The sequence below is a fragment of the Anser cygnoides genome, chromosome 2 (assembly GCF_040182565.1).
Source record: "Anser cygnoides isolate HZ-2024a breed goose chromosome 2, Taihu_goose_T2T_genome, whole genome shotgun sequence".
NCBI classification, from domain to species: domain Eukaryota; kingdom Metazoa; phylum Chordata; class Aves; order Anseriformes; family Anatidae; genus Anser; species Anser cygnoides.
In genome coordinates, this window is record NC_089874.1 from 21850203 (window position 1) to 21878016 (window position 27814).

The window sequence follows — 27814 nt, forward strand, 5'->3', positions numbered from 1 at the left end:
CACTGATCTGTTCCCTATTCCCCATACATAAAATCTTGATCTCCACATCCATTTCTTACCTTGGGACCCCTCTTGCCCCATATCCCATCTGCCTCATCCCTTGCACTTCTTTCTGCCTTTCATTTGCCCTGACTTTCTTCTCAACCAGTCCTAAGCGGTTTCTCTTCCTTTTTCCATCAGTCCCAGTCACCACCCTCACAGTACTCTCCACATCTACCAGTATTGGGAGGCCCAGTGAGCCCTCTCCTCAACTGGAGAAGCAGTAAGAGGGCAGAGCAGGCACCCCAGGCTGTATCGCACCGCTCACCAGTGAACTAGGCTTGCCAGAACTGAGCTTGCTGCCCAATGCCACTGTCATATCCTGAGCAGATTTTGACTGTGAGAGAGGATGAAAATTGTACTGAATGCCTTTCTTGAAATCTTTCTGAATAAATTACCTTTTAATGGGCAATATCCAAAACGTTGGTCTTTATCAAAATCCGAAGAAGTTGCACACCAGAGAGAGTCTGCATCATCACTCCGAGCAATGCACTCCGCGTACCATTTACCATTGAGCTTGAAAGGGAACACACAAGGAGCACCAAAAGTATTTCCTCCCAGTGTATACATATCTGTGGAGAGAAACAGATCAAAAGCAGTCAGTTGGCATCTGGTGTTGACCACAGTGTGTGCTCCTAGGCAGCTCTCTGTGGACACTGCTGAGTTGTACAAGAGCTGACGTGGAGAAAGCAGGTCAGTACTTCATTACTACAAGGTTTTCCAAGGTTGTTATGCCAGTTAGGTATGGTTGAGGCAAGATTCACAGATTCACAGATTCACAGATTTCTCTAGGTTGGAAGAGACCTCAAGATCATCGAGTCCAACCTCCGACCTAACACTAAGTACTCCACTAAACCATATCCCTAAGCTCTACATCTAAACGTCTTTTAAAGACCTCCAGGGATGGTGACTCCACCACCTCCCTGGGCAGCCCGTTCCAATGCTTAATAACCCTTTCGGTAAAGAAGTACTTCCTAACATCCAACCTAAAACTCCCCTGTCGCAACTTTAGCCCATTCCCCCTCGTCCTGTCACTAGGCACGTGGGAGAATAGACCAACCCCCACCTCTCTACAGCCTCCTTTCAGGTAACTGTAGAGAGCGATGAGGTCGCCCCTGAGCCTCCTCTTCTCCAGGCTGAACAAGCCCAGCTCCCTCAGCCGCTCCTCGTAAGACTTGTTCTCCAGACCCCTCACCAGCTTGGTCGCCCTTCTCTGGACTCGCTCGAGCACGTCCATGTCCTTTCTGTAGCGAGGGGCCCAAAACTGAACACAGTACTCGAGGTGCGGCCTCACCAGAGCCGAGTACAGGGGCACAATCACTTCCCTCGACCTGCTGGCCACACTGCTTCTTATACAGGCCAGGATGCCGTTGGCCTTCTTGGCCACCTGAGCACACTGCTGGCTCATATTCAGCCGACTATCCACCAATACTCCCAGGTCCTTCTCGGCCAGGCAGCTTTCCAGCCACTCATCTCCCAGCCTGTAGCTCTGCTTGGGGTTGTTGCAGCCCAGGTGCAGGACCCGGCACTTGGCCTTGTTGAACTTCATGCAGTTGACCTCAGCCCATCGCTCCAGCCTATCCAGATCCTCCTGCAGAGCCTTCCTGCCCTCGAGCAGATCGACACACGCACTTAGCTTGGTGTCATCTGCAAACTTACTGAGGGTGCACTGGACGCCCTCATCCAGATCATCGATAAAGATATTAAAGAGGACCGGCCCCAGTACCGAGCCCTGGGGGACTCCACTAGTGACCGGCCTCCAACCAGATTTGACTCCATTCACCACAACTCTCTGGGCCCGGCCATCCAGCCAGTTTCTAACCCAGCGAAGCGTACGCCAGTCCAAGCCACGAGCAGCCAGTTTCTTGAGGAGAATGTTGTGGGGAACGGTGTCAAAAGCCTTACTGAGGTCAAGGTAGACCACGTCCACAGCCTTTCCCTCATCCACCAAGCGCGTCACTTGGTCATAGAAGGAGATCAGGTTCGTCAAGCAGGACCTGCCTTTCATAAACCCATGCTGACTGGGCCTGATCGCCTGCTTGCCCTGCAAGTGCCGCGTGATGACCCTCAAGATAATCTGCTCCATGAGCTTCCCCGGCACTGAGGTCAAACTGACAGGCCTATAGTTCCCCGGGTCTGCCCTCCGGCCCTTCTTATAGATGGGCGTCACATTGGCTAGCCGCCAGTCAACCGGGACCTCCCCCGATAGCCAGGACTGCCGATAAATGATGGAAAGCGGCTCGGCCAGCTCCTCCGCCAGTTCTCGCAGTACCCTCGGGTGGATCCCATCAGGCCCCATCGACTTGCGCACATCCAAGCTCCGTAGCAGGTCGCCAACCATTTCCTCATGGATAGCGAAGGCCACATCCTGCTCCCCATCCCCTTCCACCAGCTCAGGGCACTGGGTGTCCGGAGAACAACCGGTATTGCCGCTAAAGACTGAGGCAAAGGCGGCATTAAGCACCTCAGCCTTTTCCTCATCCTTAGTAACTAGGTTTCCCCTCGCATCCAGTAAAGGATGGAGATTCTCCCTAGTCCTCCGTTTCGCGTTGATGTATTTGTAAAAGGATTTTTTGTTGTCTTTAACGGCAGTAGCCAGATTGAGCTCCAGATGAGCTTTGGCCTTTCTAATTTTCTCCCTGCACAGCCTCGCTACATCCTTGTAGTCCTCCTCAGTGGCCCGCCCTTTTTTCCAAAGATTATAAACCCTCTTTTTTCTGCTAAGCTCCAGCCGCAACTCTCTGTTGAGCCAGGCCGGTCTTCTTCCACGCCGGCTCATCTTTGGGCACGTGGGGACGGACCGCTCCTGTGCCATCACGATTTCCTTCTTGAGGAGCGCCCAGCCTTCCTGGACTCCTCTGCCCTTCAGAACCGCCTCCCAAGATGTTCAAAATTAACTCTAAAACAGCCTTGACTTGGCCTGCAGACAAATTTCTGTCAAACATTTCTTTTCGTTTCTATCTGAACTGCTGTTTCAGTAGTGCTCATGACTCAGCTTCTCCCATCACACACATATTTCTGTCCTCAGATGATGTTTAGGATCTCTTCTTTTTTTTCCCTGTATGTTTGAAGAGGCTTGGAAAGGAGGTATTAGGACGTTTTTTATTGTTCTACATCAGAGGAAGGTATATTTTAAATTCAGAAGTGACTCTGCTGGAAAGTGACAGTCCTATCTCTACTCAGGCTAACTTGCTGATATCTGAACAAAATAATGATACAATTCGTTCCAGGTAGAATTGTCGTAGGGCAGGGGAAAAAAATGATCCCTTCCTATTTAACCTCCCACCATACCAGTGTCATGGTAGAAAGGAGGTTGGACACTTGAACCTGGATACCAGGTCTATGTAACCCAAGAGGGGTAATAATGCAGGAAAAGGAGATCAAACTCTCCAGTGTTTCCTTATCTAGGTTGTTAGGACTTACAGAACTCTAAAACAATAAAGTGCTGTCTTTCCTTTTTGCTTTCTTCTACTTTTTCTTCTTGCTGGGACTGAGAAACACCAGGTAAACACTGTCAGCAGAGGATCACAACTATGTCAATCAGAAATTAACTTCTTAATGACAACACGTGGTCAAACCAAATCAGAACAACATTAAACATTAAAATATAACAAAATTCACCATTTCTTCCACAAAAGAATCAGATTGGTTTTGAAACAGTCACAGACTCCCTCCCCGTCCTGCTGTACAAAAAGAATTTCCATTCTCCCTTTTGATTTCATCATAGGCCTTTGCCATTTTATTCTTTCATTTGACAGAAACACACTTTCTGAGATGAGCAGAAAAGTGGACAATCCTGTTTGAACTGCATTGGTACTCTCTGTAGTCAGCTCTATTACTGATGTCACTGTACCATGAGGATGGCTGCACGACCAACAGGAGGTGGAATGGTTTTTGTAAACAGGAGCAGCTAAGTTACCTAGAAATAGAGATTAATTTTCAGTACTCACCCTCATAGTGCCGGGAGCACACGCTGTCTGTGGTTCCATGGATTTTCCACCTGCTCCCTTTGCCTGTTCCTTTGGACAGCCTGATTTTCTTCCCCTTCCCTTTGCCATAGTTGAGAAATAAATCATTGCCTTTAATTGCAAGGGTTTCATTTCTACATCCCCACTGCTGAAGCTCGTTCGTCCTGTTGCAGGTTTCCAGTGTGACGGCAACCTCATCGTCCTTGGCAAGTGCTCCCAGGCACAGCTTCATCCCCATGCTGAGCAGCTGCATGGCAGAGATCCACCTGAACTGCTGGAACTCGTTGTGCTCGTCACAAGCGGCAGTTATGACCGAGCTAGTGTTCTGAGCTTGGGCACAGAGCTTGCTGTCTTCGTTATAGATTAGAAATTTTCCGCTATCTATAAAGCAAAATCAGAATGCAAATATTTGAGGAGAGATGCAGTAGGAAATAGGTCAGCTACTTGCTATTTGACAGCTTGCTACAACAAATAAATTAATATTCAGAGTCAATAGAGAAAGAAATCCAGGGAGTTTCATCAGCAGTATGAAGGACATTCATCAAAATGTTCTTAAGATACACACAATACAGAAGCTGGAAATACAGCACTTTCAAGATAATTTTTTTTCGTCTTCACATCCTTCCTTAAAGCACATTGTTCTCAAAATGCTAATCAAAAATGTCATCAGTTATTTTCCATAAAAAAGCTTTTTACGTTTCAAACTTTCACCACTATGCAGAATATTGGATAGGTTTTAATTTTGCTAGTAAAAAAGCTTTTTGCTTTAGTGCTATTAAAAAGGTTTCACTCAAGATTCAACCATTTTTATATTTGGCCCAGAATGACATCATGGTTTGCAGATCATCAAACAGGTGCAGTGTTTTCGATTTTTAGCTAATTATTTTGGAAATTTTCGGCAACAGTGCAAAAAGTCATTTCTTCATGGAGTTCAGCCTGTGCATTTCTCAGGAGGGAAACCACAACTTGCATCATCATCACTTCAGTCCGGAGCACAGCTAAGCCACGCGTCCTAAGTGCCATTAATAGCTGCAATGTAAATAGAAACGTGAAGTGCTGCACAGCACAGCCTTGTTTCCAAAGACCAACCGCAAAAACAGGGCACAATTTCAGCCTGCTCCAAACCTTGAATATTTTTGCTGCTGGCCTTACCCTCAGCTCCCCTCTAAGTGACGGCAACATCATCCAGCTTGCTCTGCTGTGCCATTGAGCTTTACTGCCACCCAAGCTTTCCTGCCAGGAGTGAAATACTTAAATGGGGCGTCATAACCCCAGCATCCTGGGGCTGCCAGAGAGCCATCGAACTGCCTTGGTGATGTTCCTATAAAGGGCTGAAGGTCAGAACAACCAGATGGCATTTCCCCTGGCACAGCTCTCCTTCTTCAGTGGAGCTTCAGGTTAGCAGGGGATGGGTTAGGGCCAGCTCGATCTTGCCCAAAAACTTGCACAGAGGAAATTCTCCCATAGTGGGTTAGATTGGTGCTGCTGGTTATGCAAGAGCACCAGATCAATGCGCACATCAGCCAGTGGTCCTGTGTGTGCTGAGAGGATGCTGCCTTGTACCTCTGAGCTGATTTACCCTCCAATGGAGTAATTTCAGGTCAGCTATGTCCCCATTCAGCTGGCTGGTTTTCAAGACTCAGCACTGCCTAGGCTATGCCCGCACCTGTTGGCATGTTTCTCTCACTCAAACACCTCCTCGAAAACTAGATTAAGGAAACAGAGTGCCTATACAGGTAACAGCGGATTTAGGAGCTGAATGAAACTGTTCCAAATCACATGCTGCAAACAGATCTAAACTGCACTCTCTCTCCGTGAAGAAGGATGTGAGGAAAGCATGAGAAAGCACATTTGCAAACCTTCACGCTCCGCAGAGAACAAAGACTTACCAGGCACTTGAAGAGAGGTGCTAAAGGAAAAGAGAAAAGCCAGGAGCAGGCAGACAGCCATTGCCAGGTGTTTCATTCCTTTCTCCCCTTCACCTCAAAGCGATGCTGAAGCCCACACTTGTGCCTTGTAAGAAAACCCTTCTGCACTGACCCAGATTAACAAATCCTTTTCAGCTTTTCCGACTTGACGGATACAGGGAAGTTTGGGTCTGCAAATAAGGAACCGGATCGTGTCACCTACGTAACTTTGAAGTAATGATTCCTTTGACTGCAATGATGAAACTTTGCTTTCTAAGCTAATTACTGTAATAAAGAGTTTTGTTTTCCATGGATGTATTAGTTCTAAGAAGTCACATTTTAGTGAAGAGTTTTGGAAACATACCTTGCAATTCAGGAACATTATCATTATTTTGGGGAAGTAGGTGGCATCAATGTCTCTCTACTGGAAACGTTAAAAAAAAAAAAAAAAAAAAAAAAAAGTAAAAAGGAAAAAGACTTGTATGAATCAATAAATGATTAAAAAAAAGTGCAATGCAATACTGTGAAAAATTGGCTGAGAAAACTATGCAAATCAAGTAACTACAACTTTGGAATTAGAAAGAACTGAATTTTCTATTTCTGCAGTTCCATAAAGAAAAGCTGCAGAAGAAGACTGTGTACTACCAGAAGCACCTGTGCCTTCCTTTGCTCCATTCTTGACATAAGCAGAAGCAACATCCCCAAACTGACAGCAACAATTGGTGAAATTCTGAAAAGAAACCACACAATTACAGGGGGAAAAAAAATCTGTCACCAGAAAATGGTGGGTTTTCAATTATTGCTAGAGAGGAAAACTAAACTGATTAGGAATACTGCCATATTTTTCACCCATCTAGCCTATGACAGCTTGCACCCACTGCAGTACACACTGTTCAGACACTGAAAAATTCTGATGTTTACTTTGAAATAAAACTCTCTCCTTTGTGGCATGTAAAAGAATTAGAAATACGTAGAGGGGAGGGACGAGAAAAGGCACTCATTCCTGGGGTATGTTTACAATGCTTTTTGTATTCTTAAATATGGCCTTTGAAAAATCTCAGTCCCCTTCAGGAAAGGCTGCTTTGGGATAATTTCCCTAATATTCTATTAACAGCACTCGGAGGTCTTCCATGAACTATGGAAGCCAAAATAAGACTTCCCCTGAAAATTGCTGCTACTGTAGGCAATAGAAACTCCGGGTACCTACATGGTGAACTGGGATCCTACTTCTATTGTTCCGACTCAGATGCAGATGGACGACGCACTGGGTGGGTCTAAAAAGGTACACAAGGAATTAGAGCAGATCAAGAATCACAATGCTGAGAGAAAATAGTGAGACCAGCAGGCCACTGACTGAAACCAAGGAAAGGATGGGAGCCTGAGAAGGACGACGAGAGCTGAGGAAAGAGGAAAGAGGGAGGACTGCCTCAACAAAGAAACAGATGGACAATTGTTCTGTAAATTACGACACATATGCCAAGATGAGTACATTGACTCTGGAATAAAGTGTTCTAGTACTCCCCAGCATGGGAATGCTTGACGCTGCTACATCAGCTTTCCAACTTTCTTTGCTTCCTTTTTGGGAGCGTCACATGTGCAATGGAAAAATGTCATTTATCACTTAGGCAGGAGAAATGTAACGTCCTGTGGTTCTGCTACGAACAATGTCCCAGCATCTCCAAAGCTAACGGGAGGCACCAAATGCAGTTGTAACAGTGGAAAAGAATCCACTTCTGTTCCAACGAAAGACTGGTGTTTGGTGAAGGACTCTTATCAAGAATCTGCTGGGAGAAGCTGAAAGAGAGTAAAATATACAAAGGTCAGCTTCACCACCATGCTTGTCTGAGAAGACCCTGCCACAGCCCAAAAATTGAAAAGAAAATCAGAAGATGGCAGATATTCAGTCTGGCACCTTCCACTTGGCAAGCAGTCCAAACTCTTAGAAGTGTCGAGGAGGAAAAGCCTTTGGGGTTTGTGTTGAGTCAGCGTTGTTCCTTTGGCAATCTCTGCTCCCAGGCAGGAAGTTACACTCACAGCGTGCAGATTCCCCATCTTTTCTCTGATGTCTGAACCCTTCTGCAGAAAAGGGGAAACAGAAATAAAGTGCAAGTGTACCAAGAAATGTAGCAACGTGCACAGAGGCAAACATTTACATGCTGTCGACTATTACCACCAAGTCTTTCTTCATCTGCCTGCAGAAATGAATGGGTGATCCCAGCCAGGTCCCACCAGATGCTTCCCTACAGAAGTTAAACAATTGCTATGAAAAATCTGAAAGGAATTCTGTGATTATCAACACAGAAACCCCATACATAGCATAATCACAAAGTTTCATGGTACTTTATTTTGACTTTCATTTATCTAAACCTCCAAGATGAAATGTAAGAAAACTTGGCAGAATCAGGGATTATGGATCTGAATTATTAAGGATCCATCTAGAAGTTTCTTTTGTTTTTCTATTCAGCCCTTCTCTTTCATCTGGTTTATCAATAAATCTGTTGTTGTTGTTTTTACAGCAAGAATACTTCAGGAAAGCAAGATCTAAGTAGTGGCATCTAGTCAGGAGACAAAATAAGAGCTCACAAGAGCAACAGGGTGCTTCTAAGGCAACTGACTGAGCCCAGGATTAGCAGCAGCTGGTAGCAGAGAATGGCTGCAAGAATTGGTGGTGGTTTAGAATATGTTGTCCCAAATTGTATTGAATCTGTATGAATAAGAATCATTACCAAGAAGACATAGTGATTTTATTCAGACCAACAGAGCAACATGGATAATTTCTGCAGCCCAATCTTAGAAACTTCTCTATGTAGCTGTCACTTGGTAGGAACATTATGGCTTAGCAACAGAAAAAGCGGACATAGTCCATAGTCCATTGGCCAGATCACCAAATGCTGTTTGGTAAAGCCATTGCATTCCAGCTCAGCCCAGGGAGGCTGGAAATAATGTGAGGGTGTGGAAAGAGAACAGCTGTTGAAGAACTCCTCTCTCAATCTTTCTTGAAGATGTGTGATCAGTTTTGTCACAAGTATGACCAAAAGAATAATGATAGTAAAAACCCAGGGCTCTTTATTCAGACAGTCTAAGGAATGAGTTGCCATCAGGAAAGGTTCTATGTGGGGAAGAAAAAGAAAAAAAAAAGTAAAGAAAAAAAAAGGATTATTTTTCTGTGTGTGATTACGAGTTCCTAGCATTCCATTTAATCTTATGTTAATTAGATACTGTTCAAAGTGTCCAAGCATGTTAGTTTCTCTGCTTTCCATCCAAAAACTGCCATTAAAGTCTGTGTTTCTAGCATCAGTGCTCATCTTAAGCTTACTAAATGGAACCATAATTATCTTCATTTTTTTTCTCTTTTTAATGGGAGATTTGCTTCAATTCCATTTTATTGCAATTGGAGGGACAGTAAACCATGTGGCTTAAATTTCATCTTCTTCTGAAAACTTTTCATGTCAGAGCAGACCAGGCACAGCATTTCACAGAAGCAGCTACTGCTGTCACACGTACATGTGACAAAATGTTATCCGGAAGAACCATTCAGTGTACAGATACCACCTTAAGATTGTGCGGGGCCTCAGAACAGGGTTGAACTTTGGGTAGCGACTGCACCTGCCTGGTTTTTGCACAACAGCCAGCGCAATGAGGCTGGGATTGCAATCGGGGCCTCTTGGCATTTCACTGCCCCTTTCGCATACCTTTCTGTTTCAAGCATGTAGTTGAAATGGCATCATCTTCAACATCGTTAATCAGTTATGAAGTTTCTGGTTTGTAAACCACATCAGGTGGGATGAAGGACCATTAGAAGTACTAATCCTTGAAAAGACATGATCCAACAGCTGTGCATTGAAAAAGGAGACAGCAGAAGGAACAGAGGCAAGGAAATACCTGCAGAAACGGAGCTCCAGAACAAACTTCCCCATCTTACCTGCACACATATATAATTCCAGATATTTTTCTAGATCACTCAGATGGCATTGTTTGAGCACATAATCCACGGACAAATTCAGGAAAATATGGTCAATATATTACTTGATAACAGCTTAGGATGGAATGTCTCCAGGGTCAGATCATCTCCATTTTATCTTGTTACAGTCTTACATTGGCAAGACTATACAATGCAAAACTGCTTTTAAAAAAATCAAAGCTGATTACTGTTTATTTCATGGAACAAAATTTGAAACCACAAAATTAAATCTCGCACACCTTTTTATGTGAGTGAGGAATCATGCATGATTTGTGTTTTACAAGATTTGCAAAAATTAGGAGTATAGACTCCACATTTAGGAATCTAAGATTTCCATAAATGGTAACTGATCAAGGCATTTTAGAAAGGAAACAAATCAGCATTAACTGATACATTGGTAAAGCTAAATTATTCCTGACTTCCAGTACACACCTCACAAACCAATGCCATTTATTCAGAGGGTATAGGAGAGCACCAACATGTGATCACCACAGCCCAGTGCTCCCATAAGCCTTCAGAACATGTATGGGTAATGTTCCTCCCCTCCTCAATAACTGCCCTTATAAAAAGCAACTTTTGCCATGACCTTTACCACCTCTCCCAGACACATCCACTTGTGATCAGCCAGAACTCTGGCAATTAACGCCAACCACATTTTTACATTTCAAAGGCCTGCCCGCAGATTTTACCTGATGATAAATAAGCCTAAAGAACTAAATTATTGGTTCTCTATGTTGTGTGAAATTATGGGAACTGAAATTGTGCCATGAGAGGATTTTTTTCATCTGTTGGTTCAAAGAGGATGTGCCTAAACACAGACTTATCACCTAGCAACTACTGCTGTAGTTAAGCCTCCAGGAGTACCTGAAAGCTGGCTGAGTTAGAGAGATGTACAGAGTTCTAAGCTGTTCAGCAAACCTTACGACATGAAACGTAGGTTTGAAATGAATCCGGTGCAGAAACTACAACTCTTGGAAGCTTGCTCGAGTGGATCTACCTAAATTTCACCCTCTTTATTGCAACCATTTCTATTGTTCCATTTAATAATTAGTTTGCATTATCTCTAATGCAGTGTCGGTCTTCAGATCATGAGGTCTGAAATCTTACACAATATAAAATGGTTACAGAATAAAGACACTGCTCTGTGTAATGTTATGTACACACTGAAACTGGCTGATATAGTATTTGCACATGAAAAAATTGCTTTGGCTTAATTGTAATTGCATAATTTTATTAAAACAAGGCACATTTTATTTTATTACATTACATTTTACATTACATATTACATTACATTTCATTTTATTACATTACAGTGTTGCGTGTTCATTCCGTTCTATGTTGGTCACAAGATCTTTTGTGTCACTAGTTCCAGGAACTGCATCACTATTAAAATACAAATTGTTCTCAAAGCTGTCATTTGTTGACAAGCGATTCTTTCTTCTTTTGTAGAAGAGATAGCCCACAAGGCTGCTTCCAACTAGGATGAGGATGACAACAATAACCACAACTCCTGTTTTTCCATGGCTTAGAGTAGGAGCCCTCTCATCCTTTGTCATTGCTGAAAACAAATACAAAGAAATCAAGAGGTTGTTCTACATTTCTATCTGAACACTGGAAGCAATTTTTTTCCACTATGTTTGAAGACAAAGTGTTTAATTTGCTTCAAAATAATTAGAGAAAAATATAATAGCATAAAATTAATTGATTTTAAAAGGCTAACAATGCATGAGTACACTGTATTCCACTACGTAATAATATGCTCAAAGGAAACAGCTCTGGTACTCAGATACATCAGAAAATGTAAGATATATAATACAGAATAAGATTTATTTTGTTTATGATATTACACTGGAAAAGATTTTGTCTACCTGAAAGAAAATATTCTTACCCTTTGTAGGCATTTCAGCTGGTGGCATTTCAGCTGATGGCGGTATTTCAATTGCTGGCATTTTAAAACATTGAAAAAGAATGACGTTATTATTGTATTTTTCTGTTATTTATGTTTATATGATAATTACATTATTTGGAGCATAGTGAAAATCATATTCAGAGAAATGTATGGTAATACGGATCTCTAAATGCTACATACACCTTGGTTTGGAGCACACAAAGCTACATATACCCATCAAAAGTCATAGCACGATGATTATTGTGCTATTGTCTCTTATGTATGTGTTTATATAAACTACTAGAAGCAACAAATCCAAGAGAAGAACCACCATGGAGACAAATCCCCACATCACTGAAAAACCACAAGAAAGTCTACACAGCTTCTTCAGGGCAGAGATGCTCAGACATGATCCTCAATTATAAATTCTTGCAGTACTTGTCATTCTATATAAATGTAGCAAATAAAAAATTTAAAATTTTAAATTAAATTTAAAATTAAAATTAAAATATTTGGACCATGAAATCTGGCTTGCTGGGAAAAGTAGGTGATTATAAAAGATTAAATCCACACTTTGCTATGTGGACATAAAATCAGTACACAACTAATATCTTGAATCAATGCATAATGTTTCATTCTGATGAACGTGAACCCAGGAAGTTAGATTGTTTTACCAACCTCCTCACTTACATTGCCTGATTTAATTAATAATCCTACAACCTTTGCTTCCAAAGATTTTCCAAACAGTGCTGGACTGTCAGCACAGCTAGTTTTACATTTAGAGACAAACCTACATTGCTCTACATCTAGCTCTTTAAAGTAAAACTAGACACGATTTGGATGCTTCCAGATCTTTGCCTAGAGAGGTGCCTTCCAATCTCAACCATTCTGTGATTCTGTGACAATAATGCTACCTTCTGTCTGAAATCACAGTGTAAGAGACAGTCTTGGCAGGAAAGAGGAGGAAATAATTTACATTTGGAAAATAATCCTCTGGCTGCATTGCTTCATTTGACTGAAAAAAAAAAAAAAAGTGGAATATAATAACCTAGATATTTTTTTCAGCCAAAAATTATTAGCTGACCAAGTGTGGTGTTCCACTGATCATGTGTATTATGCACATCATGGTTGGGTTTTGCTATGAAATGACTGCATTTTAAACTCACCTACACGTTAAACAAGCACTATATTTACTGGTACAGATCTGCTATTTCTAAGAAGTGAAAGTGAGATGCAATGAACATAATATTCCTAGCCACTATTTTGCAGCAGTCTACTAGCACCTGTTGAACTGCTGAACACTTCTTTGAAGTACCTACTTACTTACAAAACAGAATTAGATTATTTATGTAATAGACCAGTTACAGAATTTCAAATTGCTACAGTAAAAATTACCTCAATAAGTGGAACAGCAAATAGCATCTATTTCACAGGAAAACTTCAATCACAGGTTTGCATTTGCAGCCTCTTCAGAAAACAGCAAACATAGCAAGGCACAGCAAGTGCAACCAAATAAAATGATGCTTCTAACACTCCATTTAGCTATTCAATGCATCTTTTCAACACTGCAAATGGAACACTATCATGGTTTCGCAAAATTCTGCCAACCCGAGCTGCATTTCTACAGCACTGTAAGATTCAACTGAGTCCTGTCCCTGAGTGAGCAGCTATGTAGAGTCCCTGCGCTGACAATGGTGTTTTGCTGACTCCATAGCATTCCAGCTCTAGACTGGCTGAAGCTAGTCCTAAAAAAAGTAACTGCCTTCCATCTGCTTAAGGTCCTTGAACTGACTCGGTATTGAAACAGGTGAATAACAGTGCCAGAACAAAGCGGAGAGCTGAATAGCCAAAAAAGAATGGTGGCCATTGATTGTAAAGCTTTTTATCTACCACTAAGACTATTTCAATTAAAGTCTTCTTTTTTCAGTCACAATGTAAAAAGACAGATAAGTAAAATCTGAATGGCTGGCTATATCTGACAGTTCTGCGGTATTTTCTGTGCAAGATACAGTCATCATTACAAGTATCTGAGTAAGTCAGGAAAAATGGGCATGAGAGCAAATTTGTAGAAAGTATAGCAGAAACTTCTCTCATTTCCAGTCTTGTAGAGGAAGTGGGTATATTGCAGCTGCTAAATGTAGATTTTTGATATTGCAATATGCTGTAAGAAATGATTAGCATGACTTCTATGAAAATGTGTGCACTAGATGCCCTTACTGCCAAACGTGCACATTCTGCTATTTCAGGACACTTCCAGTTTAGTACATTCAAGCTATGCTATTTGCTTTGCTTTTCATTTATTCATCATCTCAAAACAGGACAACATAGAGACAAAAGGTCCAAAATTGTTAATTTACAATTCATGAATAGTCAATTTACAGAAGCACTGCTTCATACTCACAAATAGCACGCACATGAGCCTGCCAAAGGGAAATAAGCTAGGGGCATTCCCTGTGCTGAGAAGAAGGGATTCCCCGAGGAACATATTTTCAAAGAGATGGGACTAATTTGTGTGTGCAAAGCACAGTATTAACAATGTGATTACTGAACAATTATCAATACAGGACAGGCAATCTTGTAAAGTGTCTACACTAGGAACAGTTAATGTGAAAAACAGTCTTTTCAAAACAATTCTGAGGGATCTGAATGCTAGTCTGCAATCCTTTCTGGCAAGAGTTAGTCTTTCTTTCTGTTGGTATGCAAATGTGCTTCCTTTGGCATTTGTAAAAAACACAAAACACCCAGCTAAAGTTCACTGTGTGTAAAAGCCATCTATTGATACTAGCACACAAGAAGAATACTCCATACATAAAACAAATTTATAAATGTAGCACTTACTTTTTGGCTTTTTACAAATATAGCCTTTGTAGGAAGAGCAATAGTTATTGTTCCAGTACCCAGAGTTTGCATACATTTCGACACAGTGCTCATTTTGTTGAGGGGAAGGTTCTCCTACATTCCAGTTGACAAAATTCACCGCGGTGTTGTCTAGCCACAGCCATTCTCCTAAATGGGAAACATTGAACATGGAAAGAAACAAGATAGTATTTATTTCCATCTTTGACACCTGTTCTGCGTTTGTTGCCTTCCTAAGAAATCTTGTGGCCACTCTTGGAGACAGGCCACTAGACTATTTAGATTTTTGGCCTGACATATCATGGTTGCCCTTGAGTTATTATGCCAGTGATAAAATATCAGTTTTGGGGAAATTGAAGACCAATCTGGCTTATAAAGTTATGAAGTTCCCACAGTTTATTGCACTAGTATAGCATCAATTTTTTTATTCAGTTTATAGAAATGACTGAAATAAACACATAATTTATCTTCACCAAAATGTGCTTTATTTCAGTAATATGTAGAGAGGTTTTATATAACTCTTTTCAAACCCAAAAGTCTTTTTAATTCTAATCTTTTCCCATTTGGTTTTCAATTTCTGCTCCTTCCCACTGACTGCACACACAATTTTCATTTCTGAAGATCTGCTTAAAAAATCTTGTGATCATTGTTGTTCAAGTATGCTGGGACTTTCTGTTTCATCCTTCCTGTTCCTTTTTTTTTTCTTTACTTTCTTTTAATAGCGTTATTTATTTAGAATAAATGCGCCCCATGTGACTTTTAAGTTGTACTCAGATAAGCAAATGGTTAGATTCAGCATGGAAGTTGTTTTATTCTTATAAGTCTTCATTTTTTACTTGTTTTAGTTTTAAATACCTGCCTTTTTTTGCCAGTGTATGATATTTTGATACAATCATTAAACTTAGTAACACTGAAATCACTACCTAGCTATACAATGGCATATACCTGCTGAAGCGCTCTCATGTTTATGATCGCTGTAGGAACTGTATTGTTCTGCACCTACTCTAGAACTACTTTCAAAAACTATTTTATGCAACAATTAACCACATGAGTAAATCTCAGCTTTTCTTGATGTGTTATAAATTATTATTCAAATTCTTTCTTCCTCTAGTGACAACTTTCCTGTTTCCTGGCTAAGATTCAGGTAATATAATTGAATATTTTTCTTGCCCTCAAGTGATGTATTGAAGTGTTTGAACAGGCAATGATGGGAAAAACTCTCCAAAACTCAAACAAACAAACAAACAACAGTACTATGAACCATTCTGCAGTCCTGTCTCTGACGTTGTTAAACTGGAGTCTTAGCCTGCGTAGCACAAGACTGAAGTAGCCTTTAGGTCTATCAATTAGACAGAAATAACTATGTAACTGAATATTATTTTTATTAATGAATAAACAGTAAGAAGCAATTTTTTTTTTATAAGCAGTAATTTCATTAAAGTAGCCTACTGTCTGTTGTCTCTTTCCTTCCCTTTCTGACAGTGAGGCAGAAAATAGGAAAAGTTATGCTATAAAATTCTGAAGACGAAAACAATTCCAGCTTCAAAGCAAAGTTCTGAGGGCCAGCCTTAACTAAAGATGGGAGATTAGTCATACAGGATGGCGATTCCAAAGACAGGAGGTAATGTTAGACACATTATTCTCTCTCTCTAAAACTGGAGTATCTCCATGACAAATGCATCAGCCCAGAGCTTCTGCATTTGAGAACCATTTGACTTCAGCTTAACTTCCAGCATGGTCTTGTCTACACTCTGCTGTATGCACCTTTGAGCCTTACTTTGTTGTGAAGTACTTCTCTTGCTTCAAGATGAACTTTCTGAGCATGGTCTTTCTGTTATACATTATTGGTTACTGCTTGATTACAACTGACCAGTTTCCCCTACTAGCTTTTCTAATTTCCCTTGATATTTATTACAGAAGTATAACGTGAAAATTTTAACATCCATGTCAAACAGCTTGTGACAATTATTCACCAAACAAAAAAATGTCAAAAGAAAAGAAATTACCATCCACATTTCTGTACATTCCTGTCCAAAAAGTTGATGTTTTCCCTTCAAGTGGTTCAATGGTGTATGTCAGAAAGCTGGCTTCAGCTGAGTCTTCTACTGATACCAAAGAGGAACCTGCAACACCCAAAGAGAACAAAAATCTCTTAGAGGCATAAGGTTCATAGTGGAATGCATTCTTGTTATCCTGTGAGATGTCAGTCTTATTTTTACTACTGATTATCTGTGCCAAATTCCAAGCTTGTATTGTTGCTTATGTATTTCTTACCATTTTCATGACATTGCACTAGCACTGTTTCCTCATTCACTGGAAAATAGCAACACAGCTAACAACTCAAGGAAAAATACAACAGGCCAATATGTTATCCAGTATAAATTTCTGTCGATGTTTTACTGTAAAAATAAGTCTCTAAACAAAATTACAAGTTTTTAGTAAACAGTAGCTATACCTTCAGTCTGTGCGCAACATAACTTTACGTATTGATGATTAAATGTTTTCTGAGCCTATGTATAGATCACGTATAGCACACTTGCTGGCTTTCTGAAGCATAAATCATTAGTGTAACTCTTCAACCAGGTCATGTTTATTTTCCTACATTCTCATTGTACCCATCAGAAAAAGAAAGGTCGTTTTGATCATCTGTTGTCCAGTTAGTGGACCTTGTTAGTCATCCACATGCAACACTAGGCATTCTGATATAATGATTCATTCTGTCTGATGCTCTAGCAAAGACAAGAGGTCACAGCATGGAGCCTGCAGTGTGCCAGCTGAGAGAATGAGCTGCACAGTTTTGTATGGAGTGGCATTAAACACTGGGTAAAGTGCATCTTCACTTCCCTCTTGTGTGAGGCTGGAATCCAGTCAATAGGTATATATCAAGAGCTGTGTTTGACAATCCACTGGTTTGATTGGGCAGTTGAATTTTTGAAGGTGTTTTTCCTCAGGTAAAGAAGGCACAGTTACAGGGAGTGAAAATGTAGAAGTAATTTGGATCACTGCTGAGCTAGTGATAAATTTTACTATGGTTCAGAATTCTACTATGCACGAGATATAACTGGAAAATTCCCAACTGCAAACAAAACCCAGAGAGCAAGCAGCGACAGCAGAATATAGGAGAACATGGAACGTTCCTCTTTTGTCACTGCAGTCTTCATGTTTTTCTAGTGGTTCCTCTTTTGCTGAATGATTCAGATGTTTGTTTACTGTTAAGTTTGTTGTAAAAAGATCCTCTGCACATCCACAAAGGAGCACAGAGAGACAAGGACAGAGGGGGGACCCCAAATAGTACCCTTCTTTGGCTACTCCAGGGCCATCAAAGGAGCCATCAGCCCATGAAAGGTCCTTCCCCACAAGCCAAGAGGGGGAAAGAGGCACAATGGAAAGGGAAGAATCCAAATTATGGACTCAGGAAAAAGGGACATCCTGTTCTGGTCCTTCCTAGGGCTGTCGCAGGACAGCGTCAGTCCAAGTGTCCAGGCACAAAACTCATCAAGACATGTTGATGGCAAGTTGAACATGAGCCAGCAGTGTGCCCTGGCAACCAAAAGGGCCAACATACCCTGGGGTGCATCGAGCACAGCATGGCTAGCTGGGGGAGGGAGGGGATTGTCCTGCTCTGCTCTGCGCTGGTGTGGCCTCACCTCAGGCACTGCATGCAGTTTTGGGCACCACAATACAAGAATGACATAAAACTGTTAGAGAGTGTCCAAAGGAGGGCTACGTCTTCATCCAAATGTTATGCAAATCTTGATGTGGAGAATATAGTAAGATTTAAAGAACACATACCAAAACTTCAACCGTCCCTCAGAAATACTAAAGTTTCTCAAACTAAAGCTGGTAATGTACTAATTCCTGACAATCCAAGAAAGAACTTGACTACCAGCAGGAAGAGTGAGATTCTTCTTATCCAACTCCAGTGTCTGTACTTTGACAGGGGCTTTACTGGTAGGACTGGTAGGTTTATTGCCAGCAGAGACCTACGCAACCCATTTTGTGTGCAATTCATCTGACCAAAAGTCAAAATATATTTCTGGTGAAGAATAATCTGTAGTTAGTTCCACTGACTGAATTAACGAGGTCTCTGCAGACTGTAATGGGAGGCTAAACACCTAAGTCACTTAGCCACCGATGCTATAGCCACCAATGCTATTGACACGTGAAGTCTGGCATAATAAATCTTACATCACTTTTCCAGAGAAGGAAGTTACAAGAATGAAACAACATCCCTAGCTGACTAATACATTACCCATTCTAGACAGCTGTAACTTTTTCATTCCAGTGGCATAAAACTGCAATAATCAAGGGGAAAATCAGATTGGAAATGCAAATGTTAAAAATGCCATTAAAACAAGATTTAGTGATTGCTACAGATGAGGTCGACTACCTCCTAGCAGGGTCAAAGGACCAAGTTTCCATTTTAGTGATCTTCACTGCAGGCCACGCAGTTCTTCTAATGCCTGGTGCCATACACATGAAAGGCAGTGTGTGCCAGTGGTAGACACTAGCTCCATCTCCTCAAAATTAAGGCAATAATTGGATTGAACTGTGCTGTGGGCCAACACTTGGACCATCTTCAAAGTCACAAAACGCACATCACATGTTCCGCTTCCCACAGGAGGAAAAGCATGTCGGAAAGATGTGCTTTTTGACTGAAGATACTTACCCAAACGAAGACATTCTAAAGATGCCTGGGCCCAGTTTCTTGTAGATGAAGATTCAATGTAGTAGCAATGACCTCGAAAAGGGATCCATGACTGGTGTCCTTCTGATTCAGGGCACTTTCCTGGAAGTTGAGGGGGCTCAGTGGGAGTTTGAACTGTCAGAAAGACAGATAGAAGGAAGGAATGAAGGAAGAAAAGAAGGAAGAAAGGAAGGGGGGGGAGCGGGAGAAGAGAGAGAGAGAGAGGGTAATACTTTTATTATCTTTTGACGTATTCTTAAATTGAGCTCTACTCTTTACCCACAATCACAGCTGACTTATTTGCTGAATTAGGGGCCATATGACCTTAGTCATACAGGCTGTGATCTACTATCATGGAATGCAGAATGCATTATCATATGAGAGCAATCTGAGTTTCAGATCAAAAACAGAAGAGAAGACCTGAAGGAGTGTCCTTGAAAATTGCAGTACTATCTGTAATTTGTTATTCAGTTATAAAGGGGAAACCTGGAAAGCTGCTATGAGTAAACACTCTGTTGTAAGTTTATGTCTTGGTCATTCGGCCATTCCCCCTTCAACACCGCACCATCGTGACCACAGTCACTACATTTGGATTTTTGAAGATTTTTGGTTTTGCATGCTTACACAATATTGGAATAAAATTGAAATATATATATATAACTAATAATGTAAAGTGATGGCTATTCACAGTCAATCTAGTTTGGTAATAAGTGTTGGCCTTCATTTGAAAGCAGCCCCATTCAAACCAATTACATTTTAATCATTTCATCTATTTAGTTCTTGAAATGAAACACAGCATCTAAATATACATTAGCATACCACCTGGCACAATGAACTCTAAACAGTTCATCATTGTAATTACAATGGTTTGATTCAAGTTCTTACCATCGTTCTTTTTGCAAACAGAGAAGTAACTTTCATTGCAGAATCCTGTCTTCCAGGCTCCAGAAATGTCTAGATAGACACAGCCTATTTTCTGCTTTGGCTCCCCTTCAGCCCATTTAGTATACTTCATTCTCCAGTTATCAATCCATTCATAACGTCCATTAGTCTAAAAAAAAAAAAAACAGGAATGATTAAACCCTAAGCATTAACCATTTCTTTGTTAGTCAAATGTCTATGTAGATGCTTGTGCCAGAAGTTTTCATTTAGAAATCGATAACAAATGCAAATTGCTCAGACTTTTAAATTTATTTGTGACAAGCAGCTGTTCATTGAGAAATACAGCAGAGCAACAAATGCTTTTCAGCAAAAGGAAATGCAGAGGAAGCGACACTGAATTAATTTTGAACATAACAAAACTGTTAATTTGGGTGTAATCATTTCATATAAATATTTTTAGGAGTGAAATTCTGATGAGTAATTTTTGTTTTCCCCAATGTTTCAAAAAATGTAATTTTTTTTAATTTAAAGTAAGTTTAAAAACTGAATTATCTCCCAGCTAAGCTTGTGAATTCAATGGAATCATTCAGTTGAGTAAGTCTGGGGAATGTCTTATTTATTTAAGGAGGAGTGTATTAGGTTCACTAATTTGTATTTCTTTTGTGTGCTCAGCCAAATGGAGGGAATGCATGACAAGAACCTGTGCCAAGCAGAAAAGGCGGTGCGTTTTAATATCCAGAAAGTATCAACGTATCAAAGAACTAGGACAGGGCAGAGAAGTAAAATAAAATGAGGTAAAACAATTAACTATTTCTGAAAAATAAATGTTGTTATTTAGAATAAGTGATTCTCACTGTACATCTTAAAATTTGTGGATTTTATCTCAAAAAGCAAATGTTGCACTATCTATACAAAGAAATATTTCCACATGCCAGCCTAAAATGTATTGTTTGGAAGTGCACAGAGTTTAATGTCATAAAACAAGTGTGAAAAATATGTCCACTATATACAATTTAATCAGAGTAATGGAAGAGGAGAGATCCCAACCCATAAATCTGACAGTACATAAAAGTATTTAGGACCAAGATATAAACTAATAAGCTAAAAGTAAAACAAGATAATAAGACTTTGCATTTTCTGAGCTGTCCATAAGAGGAGCAGCATCACGTTCAGCCAGTTTGATGTTCTTACCACATTACTGTTAAGTCCAATCCACATGGGCACCCCATACTTTAATATCTTTAGCCACAGGAACGAATGACTGTAGGGGTCTAAGATGCTGGAAAGATCAAACTGATCACGTCTGCAGTTATTTCGTGCATCCTCCCATTTCATTTTGGTATCGATGAACAAATAACTACTGTTACCATAACGGAAAATGCTCGATGGGTCTGTACCTGTAGAAGGGAGAAGCTCAGCATCTGCAAAATAAAGGACAGATAAAGGCTCATATATTTGTTCTAAAGGTGATTATGATTTGACTGTGGTTGCAAATAGGATAAAGCAACCTGCCTCTTTTCTTCATTTCACATTCCCCGACTAGCATGGGTTAGATGTGCTATTCTTTAAGCCAGCATCAGTAATAAAAGTCGAGTACGGAACTGTTGAAAGGAAAGGAGCTAATTAAAGCAACCTGTGACACAGAGTAAAGGAGCATTCTGCATAACCCAGTATTACTGAAATGGATTAGCATAGGTCACAATTTCTTTAATATTTTTTTCTTCAACAAAAGTGTTTTGCAGAGACTGGCTGTTTTGGACAGATTTTTCACTTTTTGCCAGAGAAAAGGAAAACTCTGTAACAGACCAGCCCTTACAAATCAATCTGATATTTAAATCCAGGTTTTCACTGGTTTTAATTTCCTTTCTAGAGGTGAATTAGTTCAAGTTCAAGGTGAATGAGTAACATTCACACTCCAGACAGTTCATGCTATGTGTACGATTCATTATTTTCCAGGATGTGTTCTGAAACCCAACATGTTCAGAAAACGGCAGACAAAATCATGCAACAAATATCACGTTAAGGGTCATACTAAGCACAAACATGCAGATACATATTCCAGCTCAGGAAGTTAATAACATGGCAGTTACTGGTAAGGGTCTGCTGAGAGCAGACCCTAACTGGACCTTTGGTCTGACAAATATGACCCTTATGTTCCTGCCTGAAAAACAATTTGTGGATGTATCTTTATTGGGAGTGAAATGGTGTTGAAATCCACACTTAACACACAAGCAAAAGCCTGAAAACTCATGAGCTTTGATTATAGTTTAAAAGAAAACACAAGTACCTGCATTAATTTGGCATATATATCCTCTGTTGTTATCACAACTCTCATCAGCCCACTTCCCTGCATCCTTAACAGGATTGTTTCTCATGACAACACAATCAGCCTTGGGGCAAAAAGATACAAAATCAGTTACAAATAACTAGAAAATGCAAATAAGAAACTTTTGCCCCCCTTTTACATCTTCAGACAAAAATAATACTGCAGTTTTACTCTCCAATCCTTGTAATATTGAATAGTATAAGTTTTTAATGATGTAGAGTTTCTGTTCCTCTTGCACTTCTCAAATTTCTTGAAGTTGCTCTGTCTTGCACAACACTGGGGTGAATAGGCAGACCAAAAAAATTCTGGCATCCTCCCATCCCCAGGCATACAGCATGGAGAGAAGGAAAGCCACAAACAAGTTAAGAAGAAATTAAATCAACTTTTCAACTTTTGTAGAAAAGAGTGTTAAACTTTGCCCCAGGGGAAAAAAAGAGAAAAAAAAGAAAAAAGAGACCCTCAGTGGGCAGTGGAACATTTCTGATATATCAGTCCCTTATTTAAATCTATTGTTGTAAGCTGTAATACCACAAAACCAGCAAAATTAGAACCGCTCAAGCTCAAAGTCAGCCACTTATACAGATTAGTACATAACACCCTTACAGTGTGCTGTACATTTCAGCTTCTCTTACATGAACTCTATGGCTAGAATTTACGCTAGCACATTTTGAATGAAGAGTGACTAATGCAGAGGGCTTTTTGTTTACAAATGGTTTTGTGCAATGGAACATCCATGTTTATTTTATTCCATTTTCTTAGTTATTTTTGCTGTCCAGGAGGAGATGCACAGAGAAAAACTTCATTTGCAAGTGGAATGCATTAAGACTTAAATCTTTCCAATTGAACAGTTTCGTAGAACTTTTTATTAACTGTGACAAGTTCTTATTTTGCTGAGGTCAAGTAAAAATAAATTTAAAATTTATAAAATAGGGGCTTTACTAGTTTTCACAGACGACTTCATAGAAACCCTGCTAGTTTTCACCAAAAAAAAAAAAAAATATATATATATATATATATATTGCTCCTTCCAAAAGTAACATTTTAAAGTTGCTTTTCTATTTTTATTGTCCCAAATTTTCCTCCTCCATTAGGGACAAGAAGCTCAGAGGTGATGCTTCCAAAAAAAGGAAACGGACATTGTACATAAAACTAAGACTTCTATGGTGAGAATTCCATAGAGAAATATAGCTAGCATTGTAATATGCTGTAGTTCCATAGCACAGATGTAAGATATAAATATGTAAGATCAAAGAGAGGGACTCTGTGACCTATCAGATCAGTTTGCACGACAGAGAAATAGGGGAAGTTTTTTGCCTTTTTTTTTTTTCCTCTCCCCGTAAAGCCTGAATGGCTAGCTTTTTACAGAAACATGTCCTTCCTGCAAATGTGAATGACAACTTTTGCTTGCATGAACAGTAGGGAAGGTTTTCCTGTAAATGATTCTTGCAAGCTGCATGCCAACTGAGAAACCCTCGAAGTTCAGGCACAACTATGGTCAAAGGACTAGGAAGATGTGCTCATTCAGTGCATTTTTGGGGCAATGCCACAAGGCAGGAATCCCACCATCTTTTTGGAAAAGTGTATTAATTAGAACAGGCAGGACAAACACAGGTGCCATGCAGCCTTCATGGACACAGAGAATTGAAATCTGAAAGTAATCTTTGTATGAGCACTCTACAGATCCTATCAACAGCAAATACAGCAACTTCGCAAGGGCTCAGAGCCCTTCACTCTATTTGGATTTGTGTGACATGTATAAGAAGGATTGCAATTAACTATTGTATCAGTGAAATATGTAGTACCATGTAAACCACTTTAAATAATAGTTTAAAAATGCCAGGTTTCAGGTGGAGGTGAGGGGGGAATGAACAAAGAAAAATAACAGTGAGGACAGTGCTGTTATTAAATTCTTTAGACATGCAAGTAATCATAGTAATCAAGAAACTAGAAAGTCGAACAGAAACATGTCTCAAATCCCAGCAAATGCCTACATGTAATCTAAAATCCAATTTCAGTGGACAGTTTGTGATTGTTATTTACCTGGCCATCATATGAGTATAAACCCATATGTCCCGATGGAAAGCCTTTGGCCCAGTTTGTAAAGTAAACTCCTGTTCCATCTGTCCAGAGGAACCTCAGTTCATGATTTATATCATTTAATCCAATCCATGTGTCAGTAACAAAATCTTTCATATGAAAGGTGAGGAAAGCTAGAGTTTTAACAGAGAGAGACAGAAAAAAAAAAAAAAGATACTTTTAATGAAGGGTAATTGAACCCAGGTGTAAGGCCTCTGAGAGCTTAAGTATTTTTCTGAAATACAGAAAAATTTATTGTTGACGACACAAACAGGTAAGATGAAAAGGAGTTGACTTTTTAGTTTAATAAACTGGGAATCACATATAAAGCTGTTGCTTTGTGCTAGATACTTCAGCTAAGTATCTAACCTGGTACAGAGATGAATCCCGAAATCATGACAGGAATGCTTTTTAAAATGTCTCAAGGCATTTTTAAATCCCAGTCCTACAATTGATTTTGAAATATAAAGCCATGTAGATTCCATACATTTCTGATAATCCCACCAGTGTGGTTATGCCACTGTGGCAGCATAGAGACAACACAACTGAGCACCAACCACTTGTTTGTCTGCAGCTGTAACAGCAAATGTTTTTCCTCTTAAAATGGAACACCTGGGTTGCATACCAGCCTGCACTGCCGTAACAGGGAGCAGAGTGCACAAGAGAGATGCTTTAAAATAAGTTTCAACAGAACTGTTTATCACAAGTGAATCAATTACCACAGCTTTGCACAGTCCAGGAATGTGCTTGTGCATCTTAGTGTGGCTAGCTCAAAAACAGAGCAGGCTAGGTCAGCTGGCATCTATCAACCCACTAAACCACAGCATATCAAACACTGCTAAAATAAATGTATCACGGCTTTTGCCAATTGCTAGTCAACATTAAGAGCTCACTCTTCTTTACATTACTGTCTGCTCTATCAACCATTCACCTTGCCTTAGTCTTTTAAAATGAATGCAACTTACCTTTCCAGGAATAAGACCTATAGATTTCTTTGCCAAATGTTAATATTGTCAATCTGCCAGAAACTGTAACAGGAATTCAAGCTTTTATATCTTGCCAGTAATAACAATAGTATTGTGCTAATAGCTTTATTGGTCATTTCTCTCTTATCTAGAATTCAAGCCCTTTGCATGAACCACCTGAGAAACCCTTTCTGCAGGTTATGTCAGATAAGGATTTAACTATGCTTGAAAAGTGAAAATCTGATTCTTCATGTCTTCACCTATGGAAAATGTAAGTAGTGCTAAAGTCATATTAGCAGTCTAAATTTAAACTAGTTAATTGCTCAGACTACAACGACTTGTTTTACAGTAGCTGATTTTTCAGTATACTCTTTTAAGTTCACAAACAGTTTGTGGTGCGCAGCATCTGTTTCTCGTCACTGCAATATAAAAGTAAAAAACAGTATTGCTAAAAAGAGGGTGTTATTACCATCTATCAAAATCTTTCCCAATTTTTAATTTGAATGTGTGCCATGTTTATTGAAACATGGGGTAATTTCCCTCTCCTCATCTCCCCCAGTCACCAATGTGGCTCTTGTGATCATTAAAATCAGCTTCTCTAGGGAAAAAAAAAGAACATCTATGTTGTGAGTTGTGGGGAGGTGTATGAGCAGTCAAACTTCTGCCCCAAACAGCCTGGAGACAGCAAATTCTAATCCCAAAGGTGTTCTGCTTGAGTTAATCTGGGAAGACATGCAGCGAGTTAATGCCACCTAGTGAAACTACATCACTTGGAACGGATCATGCTGGGTCCAGCTGGCAGACAAAGCATTACTTTGGCTGCCAAGATAATATACACACATATCTAAGCCAACATCAGAATTCTGTAGATTCATGTGTAGATTCCACTGTAAATTTCTAGATATTGTATATTTTGGAACCCAAATCAGATGTGCAAACATCATTCAAATGCTGCCCATATTTATACACATACAACAGGCATCCTGTAAAGATTAAATGCCATTTCATCTAGTTGCTATAGAACTAATCACAGTACCTTGCACTTGTTCATTAGAGATAGTGGCCAGGTTTCCTCCTAAATTCATACAAGCTGTTCGTGCAGCATGCCAAGTGACACGTTCATCTTCTGTAGATCCAAATATTTTGTAACACTAAAACATGAACAAATTCTCCATATATTATCTTTACTCCAACATCTCTTACAGATTGAAAATCACTGCTTCAAGCAAAGCAGGATGGCGAAAAGGCAGTAAAATAACAGATTTATCTAGAAAAAAAACACATTCAACTTAAAGCAAGCTTTTTGTGCTGGTCCATTCTCTACATAAAATTTAATGTTTCAAGAAAATGTTTTGCTAAACAAGACATATAATAGATTTGATCTGAAATTGCTAAATAACAATAAGCAAAACTGACTTTTATTGACAGTCAACTAATATTGGTAAATTCTACATGACTGATATTAGTGTGCCTGTTTTTTGTTGTTCCTTTTTTATTTAACTCTACAAAACATATCACAGTGTTAAAGTCAAGAAAGACAAAATACTTCAAAGTATTTCAAAGACAAAGTACTTCAAGAACTCTCTCTAAATTATTTAGGAAAATCATATCAAAAGGTTTGAAGAGATGACTAGAGAATGACTTTCATAAACTACAACTAAATATGCTTATATACCACTTCTAATGAAGTGTTAAAAAGCAAAATAGTGGATGGGCAAAGCAAAGCGCGTAGGCATCAACCAGCTCTCTGGAACAAATAATATTTTATTCTAATAAGAAACAGTATTATTAAATCATTCCTTTGCTTTCTATTTAATGTTCTGCCAAACATCCAACATGCTCTTTATTTGTTATGGTACCTTGTTCTGAAAGGAAAGCCAAGCTGGATGACATCCTCTTGGAGCTGAAACTGTTGTTGGAGGAACTGTTGAGTTTATGGAACTGTTGTGCCTTTCACATATGTAGGGATTTGGATAACCACAGTTTATATCATTCCAAAATCCTGAATGTAAGATAAGTGCGGAACTGTATGACACCATAGTCAGCATTGTTTAAATCAAAAACAATTTCATTCATTCTAAAAAAAGTTGAGAGACAAGATCAAATCCTCACAGTCTCTCAGTTTATTTTCATTCTGTAACAGCATCTAGGATAAATACACCACTTCATACACACTGTAATTACAGTGTTGAAAGTAGTGTAGAAATAGGTACTAGAGATATCAATTTTGTAGTGGCATATTCGGCCAATTTTAATAAA

General features: G+C 39.7%; 2 protein-coding genes across 5 annotated transcripts in view; both read right to left on the reverse strand.

Moving 5' to 3' along the window:
- LOC106030344 (macrophage mannose receptor 1-like) overlaps positions 1 to 6124 on the reverse strand; it is a 45554-nt gene extending 39430 nt beyond the window's left edge. Inside the window, exons 1-3 of one of the 2 annotated variants that reach the window (XM_066991653.1) lie at positions 5897 to 6124; positions 3990 to 4388; positions 438 to 611 (exon numbers count right to left, since the gene is read on the reverse strand). In XM_066991653.1, the coding sequence (XP_066847754.1) occupies positions 438 to 611; positions 3990 to 4388; positions 5897 to 5972 (649 nt within the window). In that variant the 5' untranslated portion in view covers positions 5973 to 6124. The remainder of the gene's footprint in view (positions 1 to 437; positions 612 to 3989; positions 4389 to 5896) is intronic. The other variant, XM_013172099.3, reaches the window with a different exon arrangement.
- A 4002-nt stretch (positions 6125 to 10126) lies between these two features.
- The window catches only part of LOC106030343 (macrophage mannose receptor 1-like), a 58346-nt gene continuing 40658 nt past the window's right edge, over positions 10127 to 27814 (reverse strand). For all 3 annotated transcript variants that reach the window (XM_066991651.1, XM_013172097.3, XM_013172096.3), the window contains 11 exons: positions 27415 to 27557; positions 26592 to 26706; positions 24555 to 24724; positions 22476 to 22578; positions 21380 to 21609; positions 20192 to 20357; positions 19289 to 19441; positions 16626 to 16742; positions 14602 to 14769; positions 11764 to 11817; positions 10127 to 11433 (listed from right to left, as the gene is read on the reverse strand). In XM_066991651.1, coding sequence (XP_066847752.1) covers positions 11183 to 11433; positions 11764 to 11817; positions 14602 to 14769; positions 16626 to 16742; positions 19289 to 19441; positions 20192 to 20357; positions 21380 to 21609; positions 22476 to 22578; positions 24555 to 24724; positions 26592 to 26706; positions 27415 to 27557 — 1670 coding nt within the window. In that variant the 3' untranslated portion in view covers positions 10127 to 11182. The remainder of the gene's footprint in view (positions 11434 to 11763; positions 11818 to 14601; positions 14770 to 16625; positions 16743 to 19288; positions 19442 to 20191; positions 20358 to 21379; positions 21610 to 22475; positions 22579 to 24554; positions 24725 to 26591; positions 26707 to 27414; positions 27558 to 27814) is intronic.